Source organism: Lonchura striata, chromosome 1 (assembly GCF_046129695.1).
Source record: "Lonchura striata isolate bLonStr1 chromosome 1, bLonStr1.mat, whole genome shotgun sequence".
Lineage (NCBI taxonomy): Eukaryota > Metazoa > Chordata > Aves > Passeriformes > Estrildidae > Lonchura > Lonchura striata.
This window is the reverse complement of record NC_134603.1, coordinates 140,543,809-140,565,204: the sequence shown is the minus strand read 5'-3', so window position 1 is coordinate 140,565,204 and position 21,396 is coordinate 140,543,809. Positions and strand designations below refer to the sequence as shown.

Here is a 21,396-nt window from a genome sequence, read left to right as displayed (position 1 = left end):
TCTTCCCTCTTCAAGCTGTGAACCGTATGCATGTTACCACTTCTCCTCCTCATGCCCTGTGTTTCCCTCCTTTCTGGCTCTGACCTTCCTGGTACTGATCAGGCACTTGGTGATGGTCATGTTCTCCCAGCAGGCTGGCTGGCTTAGAGGCTTTTGTAGAGAGATACTTGCATATTCATTAAGCACATGCCTGCCACTCCTTTAGGTTTTCTGCTGCCTTTTCTCACCACCTTCTTCAAATTACAATGAGTCTAGACCCTGCTGCATAAACTGTTCTCGATTCCAGGCAGATTTTTTTTTTTATTGCTTAGAAAGCATCACATTTGGTTTTTAGACCAAGAAATGCAGCAATGTTGACCTCATAAGCTCAGTCAATAAGTAAAAAAAAAAAGTCTCCCCCTAATTAATTAGCTTGTTAACCATGATTAAATAGCCATATGGTTCATCTTGTTTTGGTTTATTTGCTTTCCTCCCTTGCTTAGGTGTTTTGGATCAGGAGTTGCTTTCCCATTTGAATCCCAGTTCCTTTTGTGTTCTGGCCTTCTGTTTTCCTGCCTGTATGACTCTTGTTTATATTGACAACAACATCTACAGACCTTTTTACATATAGAAAGGAGTATGGCAGTAGTTTCTAATTATTCTGAGCAAACAAGTGTGTATCTGTCTGTATATTGTTTAACTAGTAGCAAAAGAGATGAAGCTCACCTGATGTAGTCCTAGAGACAGGAATAAAGGTCAAGAGCTCTTGGACTTCAGATAAATGGTGTACTTAGCAGTAGAAAGGTTTGAAATAAGATTAAGTGAATCATTGCTACATGTTGATACTCATTCTGTCACTGCAGTGGAGGCAGACTGTAACAGGGATTAGGAGTGGGATGGAAGTACTCATAAATGCTGAGTGACACTGCACAAGGGAAGGAAAGGAAGGAAGCTTCTTGGTTTTGTATTTTTGAGGCAGGCAAATTTAGTAGTAGGAGCTAGATACCAGGCCACCCTTCCTTTTAAGCCTTCAAAAAGTTTCTAGCTATGTCTGCTGGGGAAGGAAAGAACCAAGAGTTTCATTTTTTTGGCCTTTAACAAATTCCTTGTATTATGCCATTGCTGTTGGCAGCTGGTGAAGTGAGGGGAAGGGTCACAGAAGAGAAGAGAAAGCAAATTTCATTACTAAAGGCCTGTTTTAAAAATACACTACTTGGGAGAATACTCTGGCATCTTGGGAACTGAATCTGCATGTTTATCCATGAAATAAGTATGTGGGAACAGAGGTGGTTTAAATGCCTGTCAGCTCTGCTGATGAACTTCTGCCCAGGCTGGGAGTAAATGGGTTGACCTTCAAATTTACTTACCAGTGCTAAACTTTTTAATCTGAATTTTAAAACAGGATTTATGTTCCTGTTGTAATATGAATAACTTAAGTGCAGTGGCTTTCAACCTCATTTGATTGGTAAACCAAACTTTTTCAACTGTAAACCAGTTGTTTTTCATTGGTTTTGCAGACCCTGTCAGAAGTCTCAAATGCATGTTTGCTGTATTGCATATTCTAATTACTTTTTTTTACTGAGTTCATGGATGCCTTTAAACTAATCTGTGTTTCCTGGAGGAGGAGGAGAAGATGCAAACTCACAGTTTGAAATGCTCTGCCTTGGAAGGCTTGTTCTGGAAGTAACATTTTAATTCCAAACAACCTCAAAAACAAAATGCATTGGGATTGTTCTGGTTTGGGCATTTGTATTTGATGGTTTTTTTTTTTAATTGGTGAAATTAACCCTTTTGAAAATATGAGTGCCTGTCCCACTCTCCTGTGACAGCCTTGATTTCCCCAAAAAAAGAGAACTTGTCTTGAGTTTATTTAAAATACTACATTTTCTTCATGAGGCTGAGTTTTGATATTTTTTTCCTCTGCAGTCATGAAGGCTGTTAAAATGATACAGTGGAATCATATAATAACTTGATTCTAAGAGCTAAAATTTCAGAATAAGAATCATTATATCCCTGCCAAAACAGTTTTGTGCAGCCAGCGTTGTGCTGGCTTGAATCAGATTTCAATCAATAAACCAGAGGTGAAAGCTGCTGCGGCTCATCCTGTTTAAAAATTCCCTTTTCTTTCTTTTCCATTCAATGCAGCAGCTAGGATTTATTGAAAACATACAAAGGTTAAGTGTAAAAGCAACAGGCCTGTCAATTCTCTGCATATTGCTGAAACTGTGGTTTTGTGAATGAATTCTTAAGTGCATATTGCCATTGAAATACCATTGATTTGGTTTTGGACTTGAATGGTCAGCAGAGGGCTTTTCAACCCTTTACTGCCCATGAGGAACCTGGCAGACATACCTGGTAAAGCTTAGTTAAACTTAATTTTAGCACAAGTGCTGTTCCTGTGGTCACTTCATCAGGCACCGAATTTTCAATAACTGACACAGCAGAATCTCTCTTAGTGTACTGGGATGAGCTAATTATCAGTAGACACAAATGATATATTTAAAATGTGATTATATTTAGTTTAACCTGTCATATCAGTTGTGATGGATCTGCCATTAATTTCTACCTTTTTCCCCTCTTTTTTTGCCAACGTTAAGTGGCTAAAAGCCAAGGTAAGAAGTGTTATTTCTCCTTTGACCCACAGTGCCTCATGTGACTGATAGTAGAGGCTGCAGAGCCATTAAAACTGAAAACTAGCGCTCTCTTACACTCTCTTCTGCTTTTCATAGGATATGTAGATTAAACATGCTATACATTTTTTTTCATTTACAGCATTTAGCGTGTCAATATATCTGTGATACATTGACATCTGCATTTATACATAGATACATTAATTTCTCTAACACATAGTGCTTTGCTCTGAATTCAGTAGATGCCTTGATTCCCTTCACTTACATTTTTTGCAGGAGACTTCCCAGACAACCTGAATGACTCTGCTAGTCAGATAGCAGGGGCAGATTGAGAAATTCTGGGCCATGCTGGCTGTATTTTGCAGTCAGTGTTAAAGTTTGATTTAAAATATTAACATCCAAATGGCAATGAATACAAATGTGAATTCCCTTTAAGAAAAAAAAAAAAAAGATAGAAGACATTTGTGCATGAACTTGTCAATTGCCTACCTTTCTGATGTCTGCTGTTAATTAATAGTGAAAATAACATTAAGCTTGTGTTTAGGCTCTTTGTATTTACTGGCGTCTGTCTCGTGTGTAGCTGAAAACTTGCTGTTTGACAGCTGTCTGGGAATTCTCACTTCATATTCTTACACTTAAAAAAAAAAAAAGCTGTCAGTAATAGACTGCTCTGTTATAAAAATAAAATCATGTTTTCCCTTATTTCAGCATGGAAATAACCAGCCTGCAAGAACTGGCACCTTGTCAAGAACAAATCCGCCTACACAAAAACCACCAAGTCCTCCCATGTCAGGCCGGGGAACTCTGGGGTAAGAATGGACTGACTGGTCCTTCCTGTGTAAAAGAAATTTTTAATTGTGCCATTGTTGGTGTTTCCTAAATTAATGGATAGATGGCAATTCTGGTTGCCTTTAATAAAAAAAAAAAAATTCAATATCCTTTTCTGTATGAACCCCTTCAGCTGCATTGACTCTTCAGGATGACTGAAAGAATTTTTTTTCCCAGGGAAGGATTTAATATAGATATGGGTAAATGGGGAGGCTACTGTTATTCCTGACTTCTGGGAAGAAACCCTTAGTTACAGAAACAAATGTTAAAGTTTTAAGTTCAGTGGGAGAAGGACTTTACGAGTAAAGTTCTAGTCTACTCATATTAGAAGAGCTACGAAGTGGCTGTTTGTGCTGTAGTTCTGTAGTTGTTGCATTATCTAAGCAAAATTGATTGCATTGTGAATGTATTTTGCATTTTCATTTTTATACTTAAATGAGGAGGATTTTCCTCAAGTCCCACTGCAAGCAGAGTTCCCTGCATCTGTTTTGCTGCTGTGGACCTGTGGGGAGTGAAATCTGCTTATCTTGGTGTGCCAGCAAGTAGTTGTTGCTAGAGACCGAAACATTAATACTTGAGAAGCTCAGTGCATGTGCAATATGGTTTTGTCTGTGCAACATCTTCCAAAAGGCATCCTAAATGACCTTCTACTTTGTTTATCACACTCAGCCTTCTCCTTATACTGTGGGGGACTGAGGCACTATAAATCTGGCTGGCATGGTTGTAGTGGCTTCAGGTATGTTGTCTCAGAGAGGCAGGAAGCTGGAAAAATGAGGAGTACTGACATGGAGCAGGGTGGAGATCAGGAGCAATGGTCAAGGAAAATTAGAAGCAGCAACTCCTTTTGTTGAGGACTTAGTGATTTATTTAATCCCTATTTGATGCTCTGGTGGTAGCATTTGCTGCATATTCCACAGAGAAATTAACCTAGAGGTTTCCTCAGCATGTTTTCTGAAAATTCCCGTTGCTCAAGGGCATGAAATCAGTATTCCAATTGTGTCTCTTATCCCAGCTGAGAGAATTGTTTATCAGCCCTGGGAACCTGGGTAGCACTTTCATGTCCTCTTGGACGCTTGCTAGTGAAACAGAAGCATTGATGTACTGGTGAGCTGTCTCTCTCAGTACTCCCCCCTGAACAAGCCAGAGCTGTTTGGTTGCCTTGGCTGATGCCTGATAAGGATTAATCAGCTGAATGTCATTTCCAGATGAGCTTGACAAGTGGCAGCAGTTGGCTGAGGGGGAGGAATAATGTGGGTTTGTAAGAGAGATTTCTATCTGCCCTTCTTGTTCAGGAAGTTCTTGAGCAGCCATACTGCCAAAGCATGAAATATCACAGGCATGATTTACCCTAATTTATGCAGAAAAAATCGCTAGAAACCACAAGGATGCTACTCTTCTCCCTTTGATCCAGAAAACAGAGTAGAAGTATGTAAAACCAGAATAAGCTTAGTGTGTAACATGGGCCTTTAAGTAGGTGCTGCCTGTTGTGCAGCTTGTCCCTCCAGGGCAGGACTATCTAAAGGGAGTCCTGCATGGAAATCAGCAGAGTGAAAAGTGAAAGGGGCTGAAGTAAGCAGAGGTCTCTTCCAAGGACCAGAGAGACATTGTGGAAATCATTGGGTGCTCTGATTTGAAGTACCATGGAAGAATAAGTGAATTGCTGGAACTGGATGTGGTGGGAGTAGTTGAAGTCATTCCTTGAGGGTCCTGGAGCAAAGCAAGGCTCTGAGCTCCCTGTAGCTCTCCCTGGTGGCAAGGGCTCCCAGCATCACTCTTACACACTGGGGGACAGTGAGCTGGGGAGCTCTGAGCAATCATCCATCTATAGTAATTCTTTGTCTTCCATCTATAACGATGTATTATTAAAACCTCTTAAAGAAAAAAGCCTAAATACTGTAACTGTTTCCAGATACTGTGGTGTTTTTAAATTAGCTTGTCTGTATGAAGAACTCTAGATAATTTTAATATGCAGGGTGTCGCCACCTATAGATCTGCCAAAAGAGATCAGTTGTTGAAAAAAGAAGAAATTTTGTATTTTGGTTGTAAGCAATAGAGATCTAAAGACTACAAAATAAAAGTGATAAGCAGGGAAGACTGTTAATGTTCTTCCAACTGAAATAACCTTGAAAAGTAAGTTTAGTACTGTTGCTATTCATACTGTAGAGAGAAAGTCAATAAGTTTCTTAAAATACCTGGAAGCTGTATAACTTGGTTATAGCCAGTAGTTGAACAAATTATTAAGAGCCAGTAGTTCAATATTTTTGGGTTTGCTTAGCTCTGGTGCATTGTAAAATTCTGTGTTTTGCAATGGATCTGTCAGTTGCTGCTGAGAACTGAAGAGCTCTGCTATGCACTGTTCTTATGGCAGTAATGGGTCTGGTAAATACATCTCAAAAGATCTGTGTTATATTTCTGACTTGATGCAGCCTGCTCATTTGGAGTTCTCTGGGCTTCACTTTCTTGGGCCACAAAATGGAGACAATGAAGCTCATCTATGAGGCACTTTCAGATCTGCTTATGTGAGATGAGGTTGCTTGATTACTGTGTGAAGCAGTGCTCCTAAGAGAAGCAGTGATGATTGCAAATGTCACTTGTTCTGTGAATCTTGATTCAGCCTTGCTGATGTCTTAATGAGATGAATACTTTTAGCCAGGAATACTTTTGGAAAGGATTCTGATGGGAAGGGAAGGAGGGGAGGGAAGAAGAGATAGGTACAACGGAAATTTGTCATGTGCTGACAGGTAAGCCAACTTGTATGGAGCTGTCTATGTAAGAGTTCTTAGGGCTGTTGACTGCGACCTGTCTACCTTGCCCGCTGGAAATTTAATATTTAATTTAATATACTGGGTCACTGCAGTGATCTTTCATGAAAAATTTAGAAAACAAATGGATTTAAAACTTCACTTATTTATCCTTTAATCTTCTGTTTCTTTATCTTTCTGTCTTCAAATCTTTTTTTCCTTGACCAGACGAAATACTCCTTACAAAACCCTGGAGCCAGTCAAACCGCCAACAGTCCCCAATGATTACATGACCAGCCCTGCCAGGCTGGGCAGTCAACACAGTCCAGGCAGGACAGCCTCCTTGAACCAGAGGCCACGAACACACAGGTAGGCTGTTTTCCCACAGTAACTCTCTCCTGCTTACTAAAGTCACAGAAAAGCCTTGAAGCTTTGTACCTCTAGGCTTTTTGTTGAAAGGCAAAAAGGCCAGTTATTCTACCACTGCATCAACAGAGCTTTACTGCATTGCTGACTTTCCTAACATAAAAAAGTGCATTCATATTCAATATTCTGACTGTAACTTTTTAAAACTGTTATTTCCTTCTTGAATTGCAAGGCTAAGTGTTTCTCCGAGTCTCTTGTGTGAATTCATTTTTTTCCAATTTGATTTTTATCACAGGCTTCAAATTGCAGGGAAAAACAGATTAAGGAATTCAGTGTAGTTAAGTTAGCTTGTATTTTAGAGACCTTCTTTCTTAATATTTTTCTTATTTTAAAACATCCCAGTAGGCAGTTAAACCTGATAGGTCACTAACAGGGACTGAAGGAGTGTTTTAGACACAGTTGGTGATATGAAATACTGTCAGACTTAAATAACTTCTAAATGTCGCTGCATGAGGATCTCGTTAGTCTGTTTAGCTGGCTACTGTGAATGCTCCTTACTCTTATCTCACAAGATCTTCTTTTATGTAGGCTGCAGTTAGAAATTCAGCTGCAACCATGGTGACAAGATCAAGGTCTTCAGCAGACAGAACACTAATTTTGAAGGAATTATCATGGCTTCCATTTCAGATCACTGATTCTCTTTTTTTATAATATTATTTTCTAAAGAGATGCATTTGAATGATTTGCACTTGACTCTTGACTGATTTATAGCTATCCAGGAGTGGTAAATAAACTAGAACTTAACTTAGTACTCTTAATTAACATGGATGAACCAAAGTGACGTTTTGGCTTCAAAATGTCTTATGTGCCTAGTTTCCTTTACATTATTGCTTTAATGCATATAAATTCAAGAATTAAACTTAGGAGTGCTCTTATATAAGAATAAGGATAGATTCTACCTCAATTTTTATTATTTTTCATTTCCCTCTAAGAAAATAAATGTTGCAGTCTCTGAAGGCATGTCTAGAAATGTTATCCAATAGTTTACTATGTTTTGTATTGCTGGCCTCTGATTTGCATATCATATTACATTTGTTAGACAAATTTTGAGCTGACTGTACTGTTAGCTTTCTGATCATCTTAGAAACAAACTTACATATAAAAGGTGTGTGCATGGGTAATGGGGAGTGTTAGATACACAGAAAATTAAGCACACTATACCCCACACACTACCCCAGGTGGTTTATCATGTCCATTCTCAGTTGAAAATCTAAATTACTGCTCTGAGTAGAGAAAATGTTCCTTCAGCTGACAGCATAATTAATCCTAAATAATTATTTAGAGTTTAGCCATGAAGTCTTTCAGCCCCAGCATACTAGTTCCAGTTATTACAACGCCCCTGAACTACTCCTGCAGTTGTTACTCCATTGCCTAGAACTTGCATGGTTGATTACCTTTTTATTTCTTGAAGAGTTTAATTGCACGTTTTATTCATAGTGATGTTTATCAGCTTAACTAATTCTATTTATTAGGAACGTAATGCATCCAGACTTGATTATCTGTATGCAATTGTAGGTAAAGACAGAGGCATTTAACAGGGAGTTTTTCAACAGTCTGTAATTGAGTTAGGCTAGAAGAGCACACACAAGAAGTGTGACTATTGATATGTTTTTGTGCTAACACTTGTGTTTTTCTTCTGCAGTGGCAGTAGTGGGGGGAGTGGCAGCCGAGAGAACAGTGGCAGCAGCAGTATTGGCATTCCCATTGCCGTGCCTACGCCTTCCCCGCCAACCATCGGGCCAGGTATGTGGGACTCCTCCCTGCTGCCTTCAGGCTGCTCGCTACTTCCTGTTTGCAGAGGGACTTTGACTAAACATGATGGGGTAGAAACTGTCCTGAAGTACAGTCCTACTCAGGAAATCCCTTACGAGTGCTGAGTGATATCTAAAGTTTTAATTCTTTACCAAAAGTAGTTACAGGACAGTCAGTAACTGAATAACAGATGGTTAAAATACCTTTGCTGGTCCATGTTTTTACAAGACAATCAAGGGTCTTGTACAAGGGGAATAAAAGCCGAATGTATCCTTTTAAAGTCAAACTGTAATTTAAAATGTGTCTACAATTTGGCATTTCTGGATGCCCTGAGAGCAGCAGCAGCTATGTATATGTTTAATGGGAAATATTGGCTTCTGAAATACTCTGCTAACTTTGCCATCTGTGGGGAAAGAACCATGAGGGTTCTCGCAGTGTTGGAGGCACACTCCCTTCTGTTTAAGAATGGTAAATGGTGAGATTGAGAAGGGTCCTTCTTTACTATTATCATCTTAGTAATAAACCAGCCCAGTCACTTACTTTGTGTTTTGCAAGCCCGTAAGACATAAGAAAATAGTGGAGTTTTGGTGTAGTGTAATTTTGCTATTGCAGAGATTTCTCTGTTTCTTGGATGACATGTCTTCACTTCCTTATATACATGTAGGCTTTCCTTTTCCTGGACCTTTTCTGGTCTTGCAGCGGTACAAATAGGCATGAAATCTTACTATCATCTGGCATCCCATAAAAGACAATGAGAATAAAGATTGGCATGTACAGAACCCTGGATAGGATCAGGGTCTGAATTTGTATTAGTTAACTGAAGTTGAATTTTCATATTTATTTGGGAAGCCTATCAAGTGCCTGTACTTTCTTTTTTTTTAACTTTTAATAATATGGCCTAATTAGGAATATAAACTATTTTATTAGCACACATTTCTGTTCCTTCTGGAGCCCCGCCAGCACCACCACTGCCTCCACCTCTCCCGATGGGCAGTCTGATAGGTGAGACTTGTCAATGCTGAAGTGATTGCAGACATCCTGCATAATCAATAATCATCTCTTCCTAATGAACTCAGTGAGGGTGTTTTTTCTCCTGTAGTGGGACCTATGTGATTTTTTTACAAAAATCAGTTCTGGGATTTTTTTGGGTTTTTTTTTCAACAAATCTAATCTCCACTAATTTCCTGTGGTTAAAGCCTCTGAAGCTAAATGCACTAGGTATGGAAAAAAGGCTGCTAGTTGCTTGAAATTTGCTCCCAACTGAGCTAAGATCCAATTAATTTGATCTATAAGATCTCAGAATCCGCTTGAACCTTGGTATTAGGCTGTGTAACTCCTGCAGCAGAAGCTAAGTCACAGCAGTTGCACTCTAGCTTAGAAATGGTAGTTTATGTGTAGAGTGATGTGTGTGTTCTCTTCTGTGGGCCTAAAGTGACTGGAAAGCACAAGTGTCTGTCACTGTAGCTTGGCTTTGATTCCATAATGCTGCAGGCAGGTGTCAGACTGGAAGACTTGAGGATATGAGCTAGCAGTTCTTGAGAAATTGCTTCAAGCATTACATACGGCAGTTAGGGTGGGATCTAAAAGTAGTACTTTTCAAAATAGGAAACGTACCCCACCCTTTCCTGTCACAGGCTGATGACAAGAATAATTGATTGAGTTATGAAACTAGCTTTGGAGGCTTTGACCCACATAACCCTTTGCACTCTCCCTTACTGAAATGTTAAGTGAAAGTGACTTTGGATAGCATTACAGGACTGCAAACTTCTGTCTGCTTGCTGTTTGTGTCTTATACGATTATATGATATATGTATATAAAAGCAAAAAACATTTTATTGCAAACTAGTTTTTGCATTTAAGAACTGCGCTAATTCCTGTGACTACAATATGTGAGATTCATTAGTTTGCAAGGTGTGATCTTCTGTCTGTCAGAGGTTAATCTGAAAGAATTTAAACTGTTTTGTTAACCTTGGAATTTGTGCAGCCAGTAGGTGGAAGGTAAATACGGGTGTTTATCATGAAGAATGAATGACATCTTTGTCAGCTGGAATTGGTGATTCTGATTTGTTAGTATAAATTCCATCAATATAAAGGCACAACCAGCAAATATGATTGATAAACGTGCCAAGTGTCTGAAGCTCACGACATTTGTTTCACTGTTTTGTTAGAGTGTTGTTTTATATTAGATTGGAGGCATGTTCAGCTTTGCAATTGAAATAATTTGTTTTGAGCAGAATGTGGAATTTTTTTTTCTGTGTGCTTTTTAATAAAGGGTATTGTTGCATGTAGTATAATTGAGATACACTTAAGAGTTGGAAGAGTTGGATTCAATTTTCCAGTCCAATCCAGTCTCTCAAAGTACTCTCAGCATTTCTCAATGCCCTTTATATGAGTGTTGGTTTATGTTCTGTGTGTTTTTTCTCATTATTGATTGTAATGGGGGTGTTTGTTTTTTCTGTTAATCTGTTACTGATCTTAAGTAATTGGAGAACTGTAATCAAGTATTTTCCACATTCTGGACTTTTTCTGTTTTCTGCATTCTCTCCAAAGTAATGCTCTGCTTAAGTCTTTTCCTTGGTTCCTCTGGCTAATGCTTTTCAGCTGCTCCTGGTTCAGCTCCTGGTTCCCAGTATGGCACAATGACCAGGCAAATCTCACGACACAACTCTACCACTTCTTCAGCATCTTCTGGTGGATACAGACGGAATCCTTCTGTGACTGCCCCATTCTCTGCTCAACCTCATGTTAATGGCGGGCCTCTTTATTCTCAAAATTCAAGTAAGCTGCTGAGCTCTGAAATCACAAACTGTTTTGAGCAAAATGATTGTAAAAGCATGCATGGCATTTTAATTCATTTATGAAAAGTATCAATGAGATTACTACTTTCTTTCCTGAAATAGAAGGAAAAACAAACAAGAACTATATTGAAATTGCACAGTGATTGCACTGTATGCAATTATACTGTTTTCCCCCCCGACTTGTTTGCTGTTACTCATGACAAGAAATTATTAGAATTGTCTGTCTAATTACAGGCACATCATACTTGGCATTTCAGGTGTGCTTGGAGAACATGAACTAAACCCAGGTTTTTTTGTGGGAGATCTAATGTGATTGTAGTACACCCCCCACTATTTGGATAGTGGCAAAAGAATACTATCTGAGCAAAATGCTCATGTTTCTGTCACACAGTTCCTCCCTGCCTCTGTGTCTTCTTTAAATCCTTTCCTGATTCCAAATTTGTCCTTTGTTCTTGTCTTTAAGCTTGACTGTTAAGAGCTCAGTCTCTCTCTTCTAGCAGACAACTTCCCTGTGCTTCCACACTAGTAGGAGTACAGAAGAAGATAAATGAGGGAAGGGATGGATGCCATGGGCACATGAGCAGGTTTTAGTCAGTAGCCTCCTGCCTTCCTACCCCAGAAGGGCAAACAAGGTTCACTGCAGAAAGATCTGCAAAATAAGGATCATGCCTGCTGGTAGGAAGCTCTGTCAGGAAACATCTTCCTTGCCATTTCCATAAATTTTGATCAAGTACACAACGAGGAATGGTAGTTGTATCTTTTTTTTTTTTCTTGGTAGTGTTCAGAATGCCAAGTCTTTAAAACTTCAGAGGAATATTTCTTCTGAAAAGAGATGTTGATATTTGGGTTCAAGATCTCTTTAGACCAGTGTTTGCTGTTGTGTACTTCTCTTAAGAAAAGAATGCTTTTAAAATACTTGAGACACTGAAGTGAAGAGTTTTCTGAGTAGTTTAGAAGTATTAGATTTGTCAGAAAGCATTTTTATATGCAGACACAGGATCTATCTTTTCCTTTTTTCCAAACCTGATTTTCCTCCTACTCTTGATCACCCATACTAGCATTTCACTTTCCTCCACATTCTTATTCCTCCAAATTAATTCACCATAACAACAGAAACTCCCTCCTGCTTGAACAGTTGTGTTCCTTTAAATAAACAGGATTTTACTTCTGGGAATAGTTCAGTTGTCTTAAATGCTGTGCACACCACTGTTTCTGAATGTTTACATTTGTCCAAAGCAATTTTTTGCTCAAATGCAGGTGCTGTTTCTTAATCTAGCCTCTCTGGTGTTTTCAAAATACTGATGGTCAGCATTTTTTAAACAGTATTTTGATGGGTGTGTTTTGCTACTTAAAACTGTTTTCCTCTGTTTCTGTAACTGGTGATTATGTTTTTAGTGCTACTGTCTTGACATTAAACCCAGGTCCCATGTTTCCTTAAGATTTTACTTTTCATGCTAACCAATGCTCTGGTTTTTCTTAGATGTTTACTTCAATTTTGTGAGACACTGTTTGTTCTCCCACTTTTATTGATCATTTATTCCATACAGTTTATTTGATTATTGGTTTTGTAATGAACTAAATGCTTCATGTTAATTCATCAAACATTAATCTTAGTTAAAGCTTTATTTAAAACTGTTGCTTACTTGGAAGAACAGAACCTCTTTCAAATTTGGTTCCAACTGGATTATTACCCTGCTGAATTCCCACTTTCACAGGAATTTTGCTGCTTCAGTGCAAGATAAATTCCACTGAGAAGGGACACTGTATAAACAAATGAGTTGATGTTTTGTTGAGTTTCTGGGTGGGGTTTTGCTTTATGCTTTTCATTCCCTGCACTTAAGGGAGATGTCCTACCAGAGCTGATAGTTTGAGTGGCTTGCCCTTCTGCTCCCATTCCTCTTCCCTACCTGTGCAGGGAAGAGTTGAACGTGGGGCTGTCAGGCCAGTGTCTCTGAGCATGGTGTGCTCACATGTCTCATTACTCTCCAGACAGGCACATACCTCACAGAAGATGATCTTGCAAGGGCTTCCTGAGGAGCCCTGCACGCTGCTGTAGCCGCTCGGAGCTGTTGAAGCCTTCACCAACCTTTTAGGTTGCTGGGTGCCCTCTCACCACAGAAGGCTTAGTAAAGCTCCACTCTGCTCGAGAGCTATCTATTTTTCTCTACCAGCAAGCAACAAGGTCCCTTTTTTTGAGAAAAATAAAAATGCAGTAAGCTAGCTAGCTGTCCCTGTCCCAGCAGAGCACAGTGGTGGGAGGTGCTCTCTGTGTCAATGTGAAATATTGATGCTGAAACATAGTGCCCCTTGCAGAAGTTGTCTTTGCTCTGTGTCAGTGCTGCTTTGCTGCACTTGATGCAGTGCTCCGCTTTGATATTAGAGAGGGAGTCCAGAATCCTGCGAAACATCACCTCTACTTCTAGTAGCTCACTTTGGAAAGATAACTGCTAAATTGAGTAATCCTTATTTAGCAGCAAAACAAAAGCTCAATTTTATGTGCTCCCCAGGTGAGGCACACAAAATGTGTGACAGAGCAAGAGCTTTCACACGCACCCTGTGAGCTTCCAGACACACAGCCTGCGCTCGGCTGTTACCTGGCTGAACACGGGCATGCTTTGCTTTTGATCCTCCATTGGCTAACCACGAATTCAGCCTTGTTGGAAACACAAGCTTGAAGAAGGTTCTTGTGTGCGTGTGTTCTTGTTGTTCTATACATACTTTGTTTTGTGGTCCTTGTTACTGACGGCTGCTTTTGTTTGTTCCCTTTTTTTTTCCTTTGTCCATTTGACTTTCCCGATATGGTGTGTGTGTTGCTACCAGTTTCTATTGCTCCACCCCCTCCCCCTATGCCTCAGTTGACTCCACAGATACCTCTCACAGGCTTCGTGGCCAGGGTGCAGGAAAACAGTAAGTTTGGACAAGCTGAGCTGTTAAAGGGTAGAGCCTACTCTCTTCTAGCATGCATGGCTGGCAAGTCAGACTCTATTTTATTTCCTTTTCCAGAAGCTAATACCATCTTGCATTCTAGTGTCAATATGCTATTGGAGCTGAAGGGCACACTCTTCAATATTTTATAACACGTGCATGATTATTACTGACCCGTTTAAGTTTTAAACTGCAAATTTATTACAGAAGTACAGTGTGAAATGTAGCATATGTTTGGTGTGAATATAAAATTGTATTCTAATTGAAAATACTAATTTCATGTTGAATCACCCTGCCTTTTTCACTAGGGATAATTGATTAGTTTTTATTAGAAAGGCTTATGTAGACTGTTAGAACGTGCAGTGTGTAACCAATGATTCCAATACTGTAGCATTTTTCAGCAAGCTGTACAGTCAATTGAAAATGTGTAGCCTTAAGATCTAATGCATTACAAAGGTGCTTGTAAAGCATCTCTCCTCTCGGCAGCCTTTCATTCTCCATTTCTTTGTGTTCTCCTATTTCCCTGCTGAGCTTCTTGCAGCACAGCTCTGCTTGTTAGGTTTGTGAGAGGTGCTCTCTACCTGTGCTGTGTTTATACTGGTAACTCTGCTTTTACCATTACTGTTTGATTCCTTTCAGGTGAGTGTTGCTGTCTTAAGTGCTAGTGCAGATGTAAAGTCATGTTCCTGATGTGGAGATATCCTTTTCAGTTGGAGTTTGTTGCAGTTCTGTAAATGACTGACTAAATGCGAGGTAGATAGAGTATGAAGTAAATAAAAAATGTTTTTAAAGTGTTTGGGAACCATTTTGAGATTTGCTAGGATCTCAGGGGCTACTACTACACAGTTGGCTATATAGCTGCAGCATCCATTTAGGGACCCCAGGTCTGAGTAGTGCTACTGTTGTTTCCCATTAGAGCTTTTAAGTAGTCATGTTCTGAGTATTCCCTGTGAGATCAGAGACATCTTTCTGGTTCTCTTTCAAAAATAATATATTTTGGTGCTGTGCTAGGTAAACAGTAAGAATCATGTTGATGTAGAATAGTGTGCCACAAAATTGTGTCGAAAACCTTTCCAAAATACTAAATGTAGAGGTAAACCTGCTAAAGATGAAAGTTACAGAAGGTCTTTACTTGCAGATAAACTTGAGAAAATTGACACCTGCTTCTGAATTGTTCTCAGTATTGTCCTCCTGGAGATAGCAGGGCCCTTGGGAGAGCGCAGGTGAAAGGGACGGACTGACTTGTGTGTGCAACAGCAGAATGCAAGCTGACTTGTGGATGAGATTGAAGCAAAACAGCTGAAGCTTGAAATCGGTTCACAGGAATTGTTCTTTGTTTTGTTTCTTTTAATAGTCCCTTGGGTTGGAAAAATATATAAGGAGTATGGCTTGGAGCTGCTGCTGCTGCCTCATTCCAGAGGCAGGGGTGTGTGTGGCAGCCTGTGCCTATGCTCAGCAAAACTGGCTGTAGAGGCTGTTGTTGAGTTTTGGCATTGTGTGCTAGACTTTCATTGGCCTAGTTTTCTCAAGAAGTTTCTGGTGTTAGGGAGACGTGGGTAGACTTGTCTTTTCCTTGTCACAGAGATCTGCGGGTTTGGAAAGCAGCATCCTCTGCTTGTGGGCTTCTTTCAGAGGACAAGGACATAGAGGGCTTAGAAACTATGCAATGCTGCTTTGTTTTTTCCTGTGTCCAAACTGTGAGCATATCCTCCAGAGAGGTTTTCCAGTGTGTCTGGTGCTCAGGGACAGCTGATTTAAGTTGCTGTACTCTCACACCCAGTCCTTTAACAAGGAGTCTGCTGGTCCCCATTTAAAGAGCAAGGATGGGAATGCATACAAGAGAAGTCTCAGTTTGGAGCTATATAAATACTCATCCCTTTACCCCTTCTCATTTAGAGTGCTTTTTGCATGCTTTATTTCCCTCCCCTAGGAGAAGTGATGCTGTCCTAGAGTCTGGCTCAGTTTAGAACCAGGAAAAGTTTAGGTTAAAGTGCAAGAGGCAAGGGGATACTTCAATGGAGTGGCACTTGTCTAATTTTCTGTTCCATTCTCTCCCTTTCTTTAAATGCAAAGTTGAATTGTTTTAAATGTTTCCCATAAAGCTTGCAGTTCCTGCACTGCATCTCAGAGTATGTCATGGTGCTTTGACACTTGCATTTCCTGCTCTCTCTCCTTCTTTTCAAATATGCAGCTTCATTGTTGAATAAATGTAACTTTTTTTTTTGCATTTTAAAATTTAAAAAAAAAATTTCTAAGGTAAGGATTTCTCAAGATCTCAAATGATTGTTGTATCAACTCTGTTTTTTTTTTCCACTGGCTGCAGACAGAAACTAAGGGGAGAAATACATTTATTGAAGATGTGCTAAACTGCAGCACAAAACCAGTCCATTCATAAACGGTGTTGTCATGTGTCTGTGGTGGATTAATGAAGCCTGCCTGTGAGTGCTATTCACTAACAGGCAGGACGTAGCATTCACTCCGCCAAAGACTTTGTTAGTCTGTCTCCAAGTGACATAAATGGGCTTCTGTGTGGGAGAGGAATCACTAATACAGTGGCAGCCAGTCTTATTGATGGAGAGAGCTGTGGGGTGTTCAGCTCAGCTGGTCAAGCTGAAGAGAAGCTGGTCTTGCAGGTGGAGAATTGGCCCTTCAAGGGAAGGGAGTGGGCTGGATGCCTGGGCTGAGGCAGCCCCTGCCCCAGCAGCTCCTGCCCCCTTTCGCCCCTGGCAGCCAGTGCCTGTCCCAGTGCAGCCAGTCTGACCCAGACAGGACATGGGGCTGAAGAGCAAAGTCACCACTAGAGTAGTGACCAGCCAAAAGTGAAAAGTGTTCAAGTGAACAAAAACCCTATTTCTAATCTCCAGTGCCATTGTAACTATCAGCAGTTCAAACTTCATTCAGTGCAGTGTTGTTTCTCTGTTGCTTGGCTTTCTTTTCAGAATTTGTGTGCTGGAGCTGCACATTCTGGGGCCTGATGCCTTGTTCCATCAAACCCTGCCTAGAGCAGTGGTTTTCAGCCTATATTTTCAGTGTGCAGAATCCCAGATCTCTTGAAAATGAATCTGTGTTGCTATGTAACCAAACTGATGTCCGTAACAGTAGCTTCCTTTCAGTAACTTGTGGCTTCGTCCATGTGTAGTGGACTACATCTCGCTAGGAGTAGGACGAAGTGACTTGATGTCCTGCATCTGAGTATGCCATCTCTCTATTTCACTGCCAGCTGCTGTCAGCATTACTGGAAACTAATTTAATGAACTGATTTTAAAAGTGATTTGTACCATAATGCCTTTCTGTTTTTCCCAAAGCAAATTTTAAGTGTGCTGATTGGAGAATCTCAAGGCAGGGATTTGACATTTTGGATTATACATTTAATTCCTTGAGCACTTTTTCTCTAAGAGCAGCAGCTGCCTGTTGTAGTCTTCCATTTATTAATTGACTCCTGAATGTGTGCACATACACGCTAGTCTGCAAGATAAGGATCTGTACAAAGCTTTTCTTCTGCTGAAGGATTACTTGGCTTCCTCTTACCTGATTAAATCTTAAAAAAGGGAAGAGACTAGTATTTATGATCCACACCAGATCTTTTTGTTCCCTAATGCTAGCTCTGAGAGAGGAGGAATCCAAGGAAGCAGTGTTCAGAAGCAAATTGAAGGGACTGTTAGGAAGGATTTGTTAAAAACCAATCAAGCTGCTGGCCCCGTCAGAGGCCTGTTGCTGCCTGGCTCAGAGGGTGCCTCTCGGAGTCCTCCATAGCTAACGCTGCAGCGCATGGACATTGGAGCAGGAAGCTTTCCTCTCTGCTGATGTTCAGCTTATGCCCCGCAGCATGTGCTTTGACTCTAGTAGCATTTACACATAGATTGGACCACTAATAACAAATATAGTTGTGTGTTGTAGTTGTTAATACAAAGCCTCTGTTTCTAATCAGTGCATGGTATTATAGTGCATGCTGTGTGTGTTGTCTCCCCCAGCTCTTATTTACAGTATACAGCCTCAGGTTTGTTTGCATCTCCACACTGTCTTGATTTAAGAAAAAACAATAATCTCCAAATGTTTCTAGTTGCTGATAGCCCAACTCCTCCCCCGCCGCCGCCTCCCGATGAGATGCCGATGTTTGATGATTCTCCTCCTCCTCCACCCCCACCACCTGTGGATTATGAGGATGAGGAGGCTGCTGTTGTGCAGTACAGCGATCCCTATGCAGATGGAGATCCTGCTTGGGCACCTAAAAACTACATAGAGAAAGGTAAGAAGCATTGCAGCTGTGTTAGTGCAGTATCAGGGGATTAATGGTGTCTGAAGGGAAAGAAGGACTTAGGGTGGGTCTGATGAAAACAGTCATTGTCCCTCCTAAGTCAGAACTCAAACCATAGTTTGTGTCTACACCTAATGTGGTAAAATATAATCCTTCTGGACAAATTATAAAATACCTTCAGGCATTTTAGAATGGGTGAAAAAGCAAGTTTCTTCAAAGAAGCAGGTGTAAATTGGATGGCTTTCATCTTTGATGAGCTGAGCTGTATGTACCTACCTCAGGATTGCTGGGCAATCATCTACAGGCTGCTGCAAAATAGACAGAAATTCCAAGCTGTATTTATCTTCCAAGCTGTATTAATCTAGAAAACTAGATTACTAGAGTGGATTATTAGACTTTGAACTATAAAATGTGTTGAGGCCTCCTTGGAGATTTATCAGTGACTCTAAATCAGCAAACTGTGAACTGTGCTTAGGTATGAAGTCACATAGTAAACATCTCTTTCCATAAATAATGGACAAGCAGATTACCCGCCTGTGGAGTTGTCTGTGTTGCAGCACTAACCATTTTGTCAGCAGCAGTGCTGCCAGTTGTTTGATGAGCTGACTGGAGCTGCAGTGAGCACAAAATGGGGCCAGGTACTTGTGATATTTGTGGCAGAGCTCCTGTGTTCCCTCTTCACTTGAGCTGGACTGTGTGCAGGACATACCCATGGGATAAGAATAACTGATGCAGTACAGCATTGTTAGGCATAAAGACATCAGATAGCTGAGAATGTGTCGGTGTAAAATAGTGGATTCTTGAAATTGATAAAGCTGATTAATCACATAAATCCATATTAACTTTTGAAGGAAAAGGCTGTGATGTCTGAAGTCTCAATATTCACAGTGGTAGTTTTTAACTCCAGTATTGGTGGTGGCAACATTCTTTTCTTGCAAAAATCTCTGCTTTGTTAATGGCACATAGCAAGGTTAGTAAGGAGGTTAGTAAGCGTAAGGTAGTACCAAGCAGGTACTGAAAATAGCAGATGTTTCTTCTACACTCTTCTTCAGCAACTTTCCTATTTGCACTCAGTGCAGCTCCTTGAAAAGTAATGCGAGAACTCCTTACGACAATAAAAGCTGTGTAGGAATGCCCATTAATTTGTGTGCAAAGGCTTTAGCAGCAATGTGTGCAAAGGCACACTGATGTGCCAGCAGGGGCCTCAGTGGAATTATTTTTGTACAATCCTTTTAGGCATGTTCTAATCTAGAGATTCATATAAAGAGATCTACATGCTTTTGAGGTTATCTGGTCAGAAATGGGTACCACACAAGTCATATTCCCTAACTCAGCTTTTAAGTGTCCGTAAGCTCCACTTTACTGTGTCCCAATTGGATGGATGTACTTCTCTGTCAGCAGTTTAACTGAAGTGTTCAATGTAGCCAGCACCCACTTAGTGTTAGCTAATGTTGCAAGGAAAGTGAAATTCCATTTTCTGGGCTTAGTGTTCAACAGGAAAAGCATGTGAATTCATTACTGAAAATCCCACGATAGTGAACTGATCTTTTAATATTTTCTGAAGTACAATTGTTTTTTAATACTGTTGTTATTAATAAAATGCTAAATGTGTTCCTGTTTATTCCACAGTTGTTGCTATATATGACTATACAAAGGACAAAGATGATGAGCTGTCGTTTATGGAGGGTGCAATCATTTATGTGATAAAGAAGAACGATGACGGCTGGTATGAAGGAGTTTGCAATCGAGTAACTGGCTTGTTTCCTGGGAATTATGTTGAATCAATCATGCACTATGCCGATTAAAATCCTTTGCTTTTCAAAGTTTGGTCTTGTATTCAAGTCATACCATGATTATTTACAAGGGGTAACTAAAAGCTAACAGAATTGTCTTAATATACTTTCAAAAATTTGTGCCCGTTTCTTCAGGCCATACTGTTTTAATGGTATGATTGAATGTCCATCTCTGAGTCTCTGGGGACAGTATGTCTTACCTGATGGCAATTTGTAAAACAAGCAGCTGTCTATAACTGGTTATACTTATTTACTTATGCATTGTTAATTTTATGACCAGCCTAATTATTATGGGGAAGTAGGGTATAATATTTAATGAACCATGATCAGATTGTGCCATTACATTTTTCAGTACAGCATGGTAACTAACACTACGTTAGACTAACATATTAAAACCTGGATGAGAAGTTTAATGTTAGTGCTGGTCATATTACTTTTTGTTTAGACTCTTTGCTCATTCTTGAATTATATTTGTTTAAAGCATGCATACAGACTTATGTATTGAAATATACTTTTTTAAAAATCCAAGATGCTTCCAATTGTTGTAATCTTTACCTGGAGTATTCTCACTAAAGTCTATTACAATGAGTTGTTTGGGTCTAAGGTGTCCATGTGATTCAAAAAATGGGTGGTCTTATGTATGTGTAATTTGTACCCAAGTTTTTTTAATGAGTAAATTTACATTATGACTTTTTCCATTCATAAATATATAAGTGAACCAAAGGTCTTGTCCATTACTTTGTTGGTTGGCTTGGCAAAGAAGTTTGGAATGCTAACGTAGCAAAATCACGGCTGTGTTGTCCCAGGCAATGTACTAAAAAGCAAATGTTTGTAACATGACTTTATCACTGACAGAGGGAAAATAAATTAGATCTGAAACCTGAATTACACACTTATACATACTCTTAAAAGTTCTTTTCTGCCCAGTTAGTTTCAGTGAGGGTTCTTGATTGAATCTAGTTACCTGTATGCAGTAAGTTAGACACCACCTGCAGCTGACAGTTCTGCATGGGAACTCTCTCTGTGTGCCCCACGGAGCAGAGGGAGCAGGAGCAGGCTGTCCTCCAGACAGCACCCAGGGGAACACAGTGACAGGAACTTGGTCATTGTTAAGGGATCACAGGCACAGATAGCCAGAGAGGGTGTGCTTCCCTGCTCTACAGATTCTGTGGCTGAAATAACCTGAGAAGGAATGTGGTAGTACTGGGTAATTACTGAGAGAGGAATGTGTCTGGGACTTCAAAGGCAGCTTCTAGGGTGCTACAGAAT

The 21,396-nt window shown here is 40.0% G+C and overlaps 1 protein-coding gene across 8 annotated transcripts in view; it reads left to right on the top strand.

The window, feature by feature from the left end:
* Positions 1–20,850, top strand: part of ABI1 (abl interactor 1) — a 76,153-nt gene extending 55,303 nt beyond the window's left edge. Inside the window, exons 4-12 of one of the 8 annotated variants that reach the window (XM_021543053.3) lie at positions 2,577–2,591; positions 3,318–3,418; positions 6,407–6,547; positions 8,247–8,347; positions 9,284–9,358; positions 10,958–11,134; positions 13,975–14,061; positions 18,140–18,325; positions 19,964–20,850. In XM_021543053.3, coding sequence (XP_021398728.1) covers positions 2,577–2,591; positions 3,318–3,418; positions 6,407–6,547; positions 8,247–8,347; positions 9,284–9,358; positions 10,958–11,134; positions 13,975–14,061; positions 18,140–18,325; positions 19,964–20,139 — 1,059 coding nt within the window. In that variant the 3' untranslated portion in view covers positions 20,140–20,850. The remainder of the gene's footprint in view (positions 1–2,576; positions 2,592–3,317; positions 3,419–6,406; positions 6,548–8,246; positions 8,348–9,283; positions 9,359–10,957; positions 11,135–13,974; positions 14,062–18,139; positions 18,326–19,963) is intronic. The other 7 variants (XM_021543047.2, XM_021543048.2, XM_021543049.2 and 4 more) reach the window with 7 other exon arrangements.
* Positions 20,851–21,396: the final 546 nt, after the last annotated feature.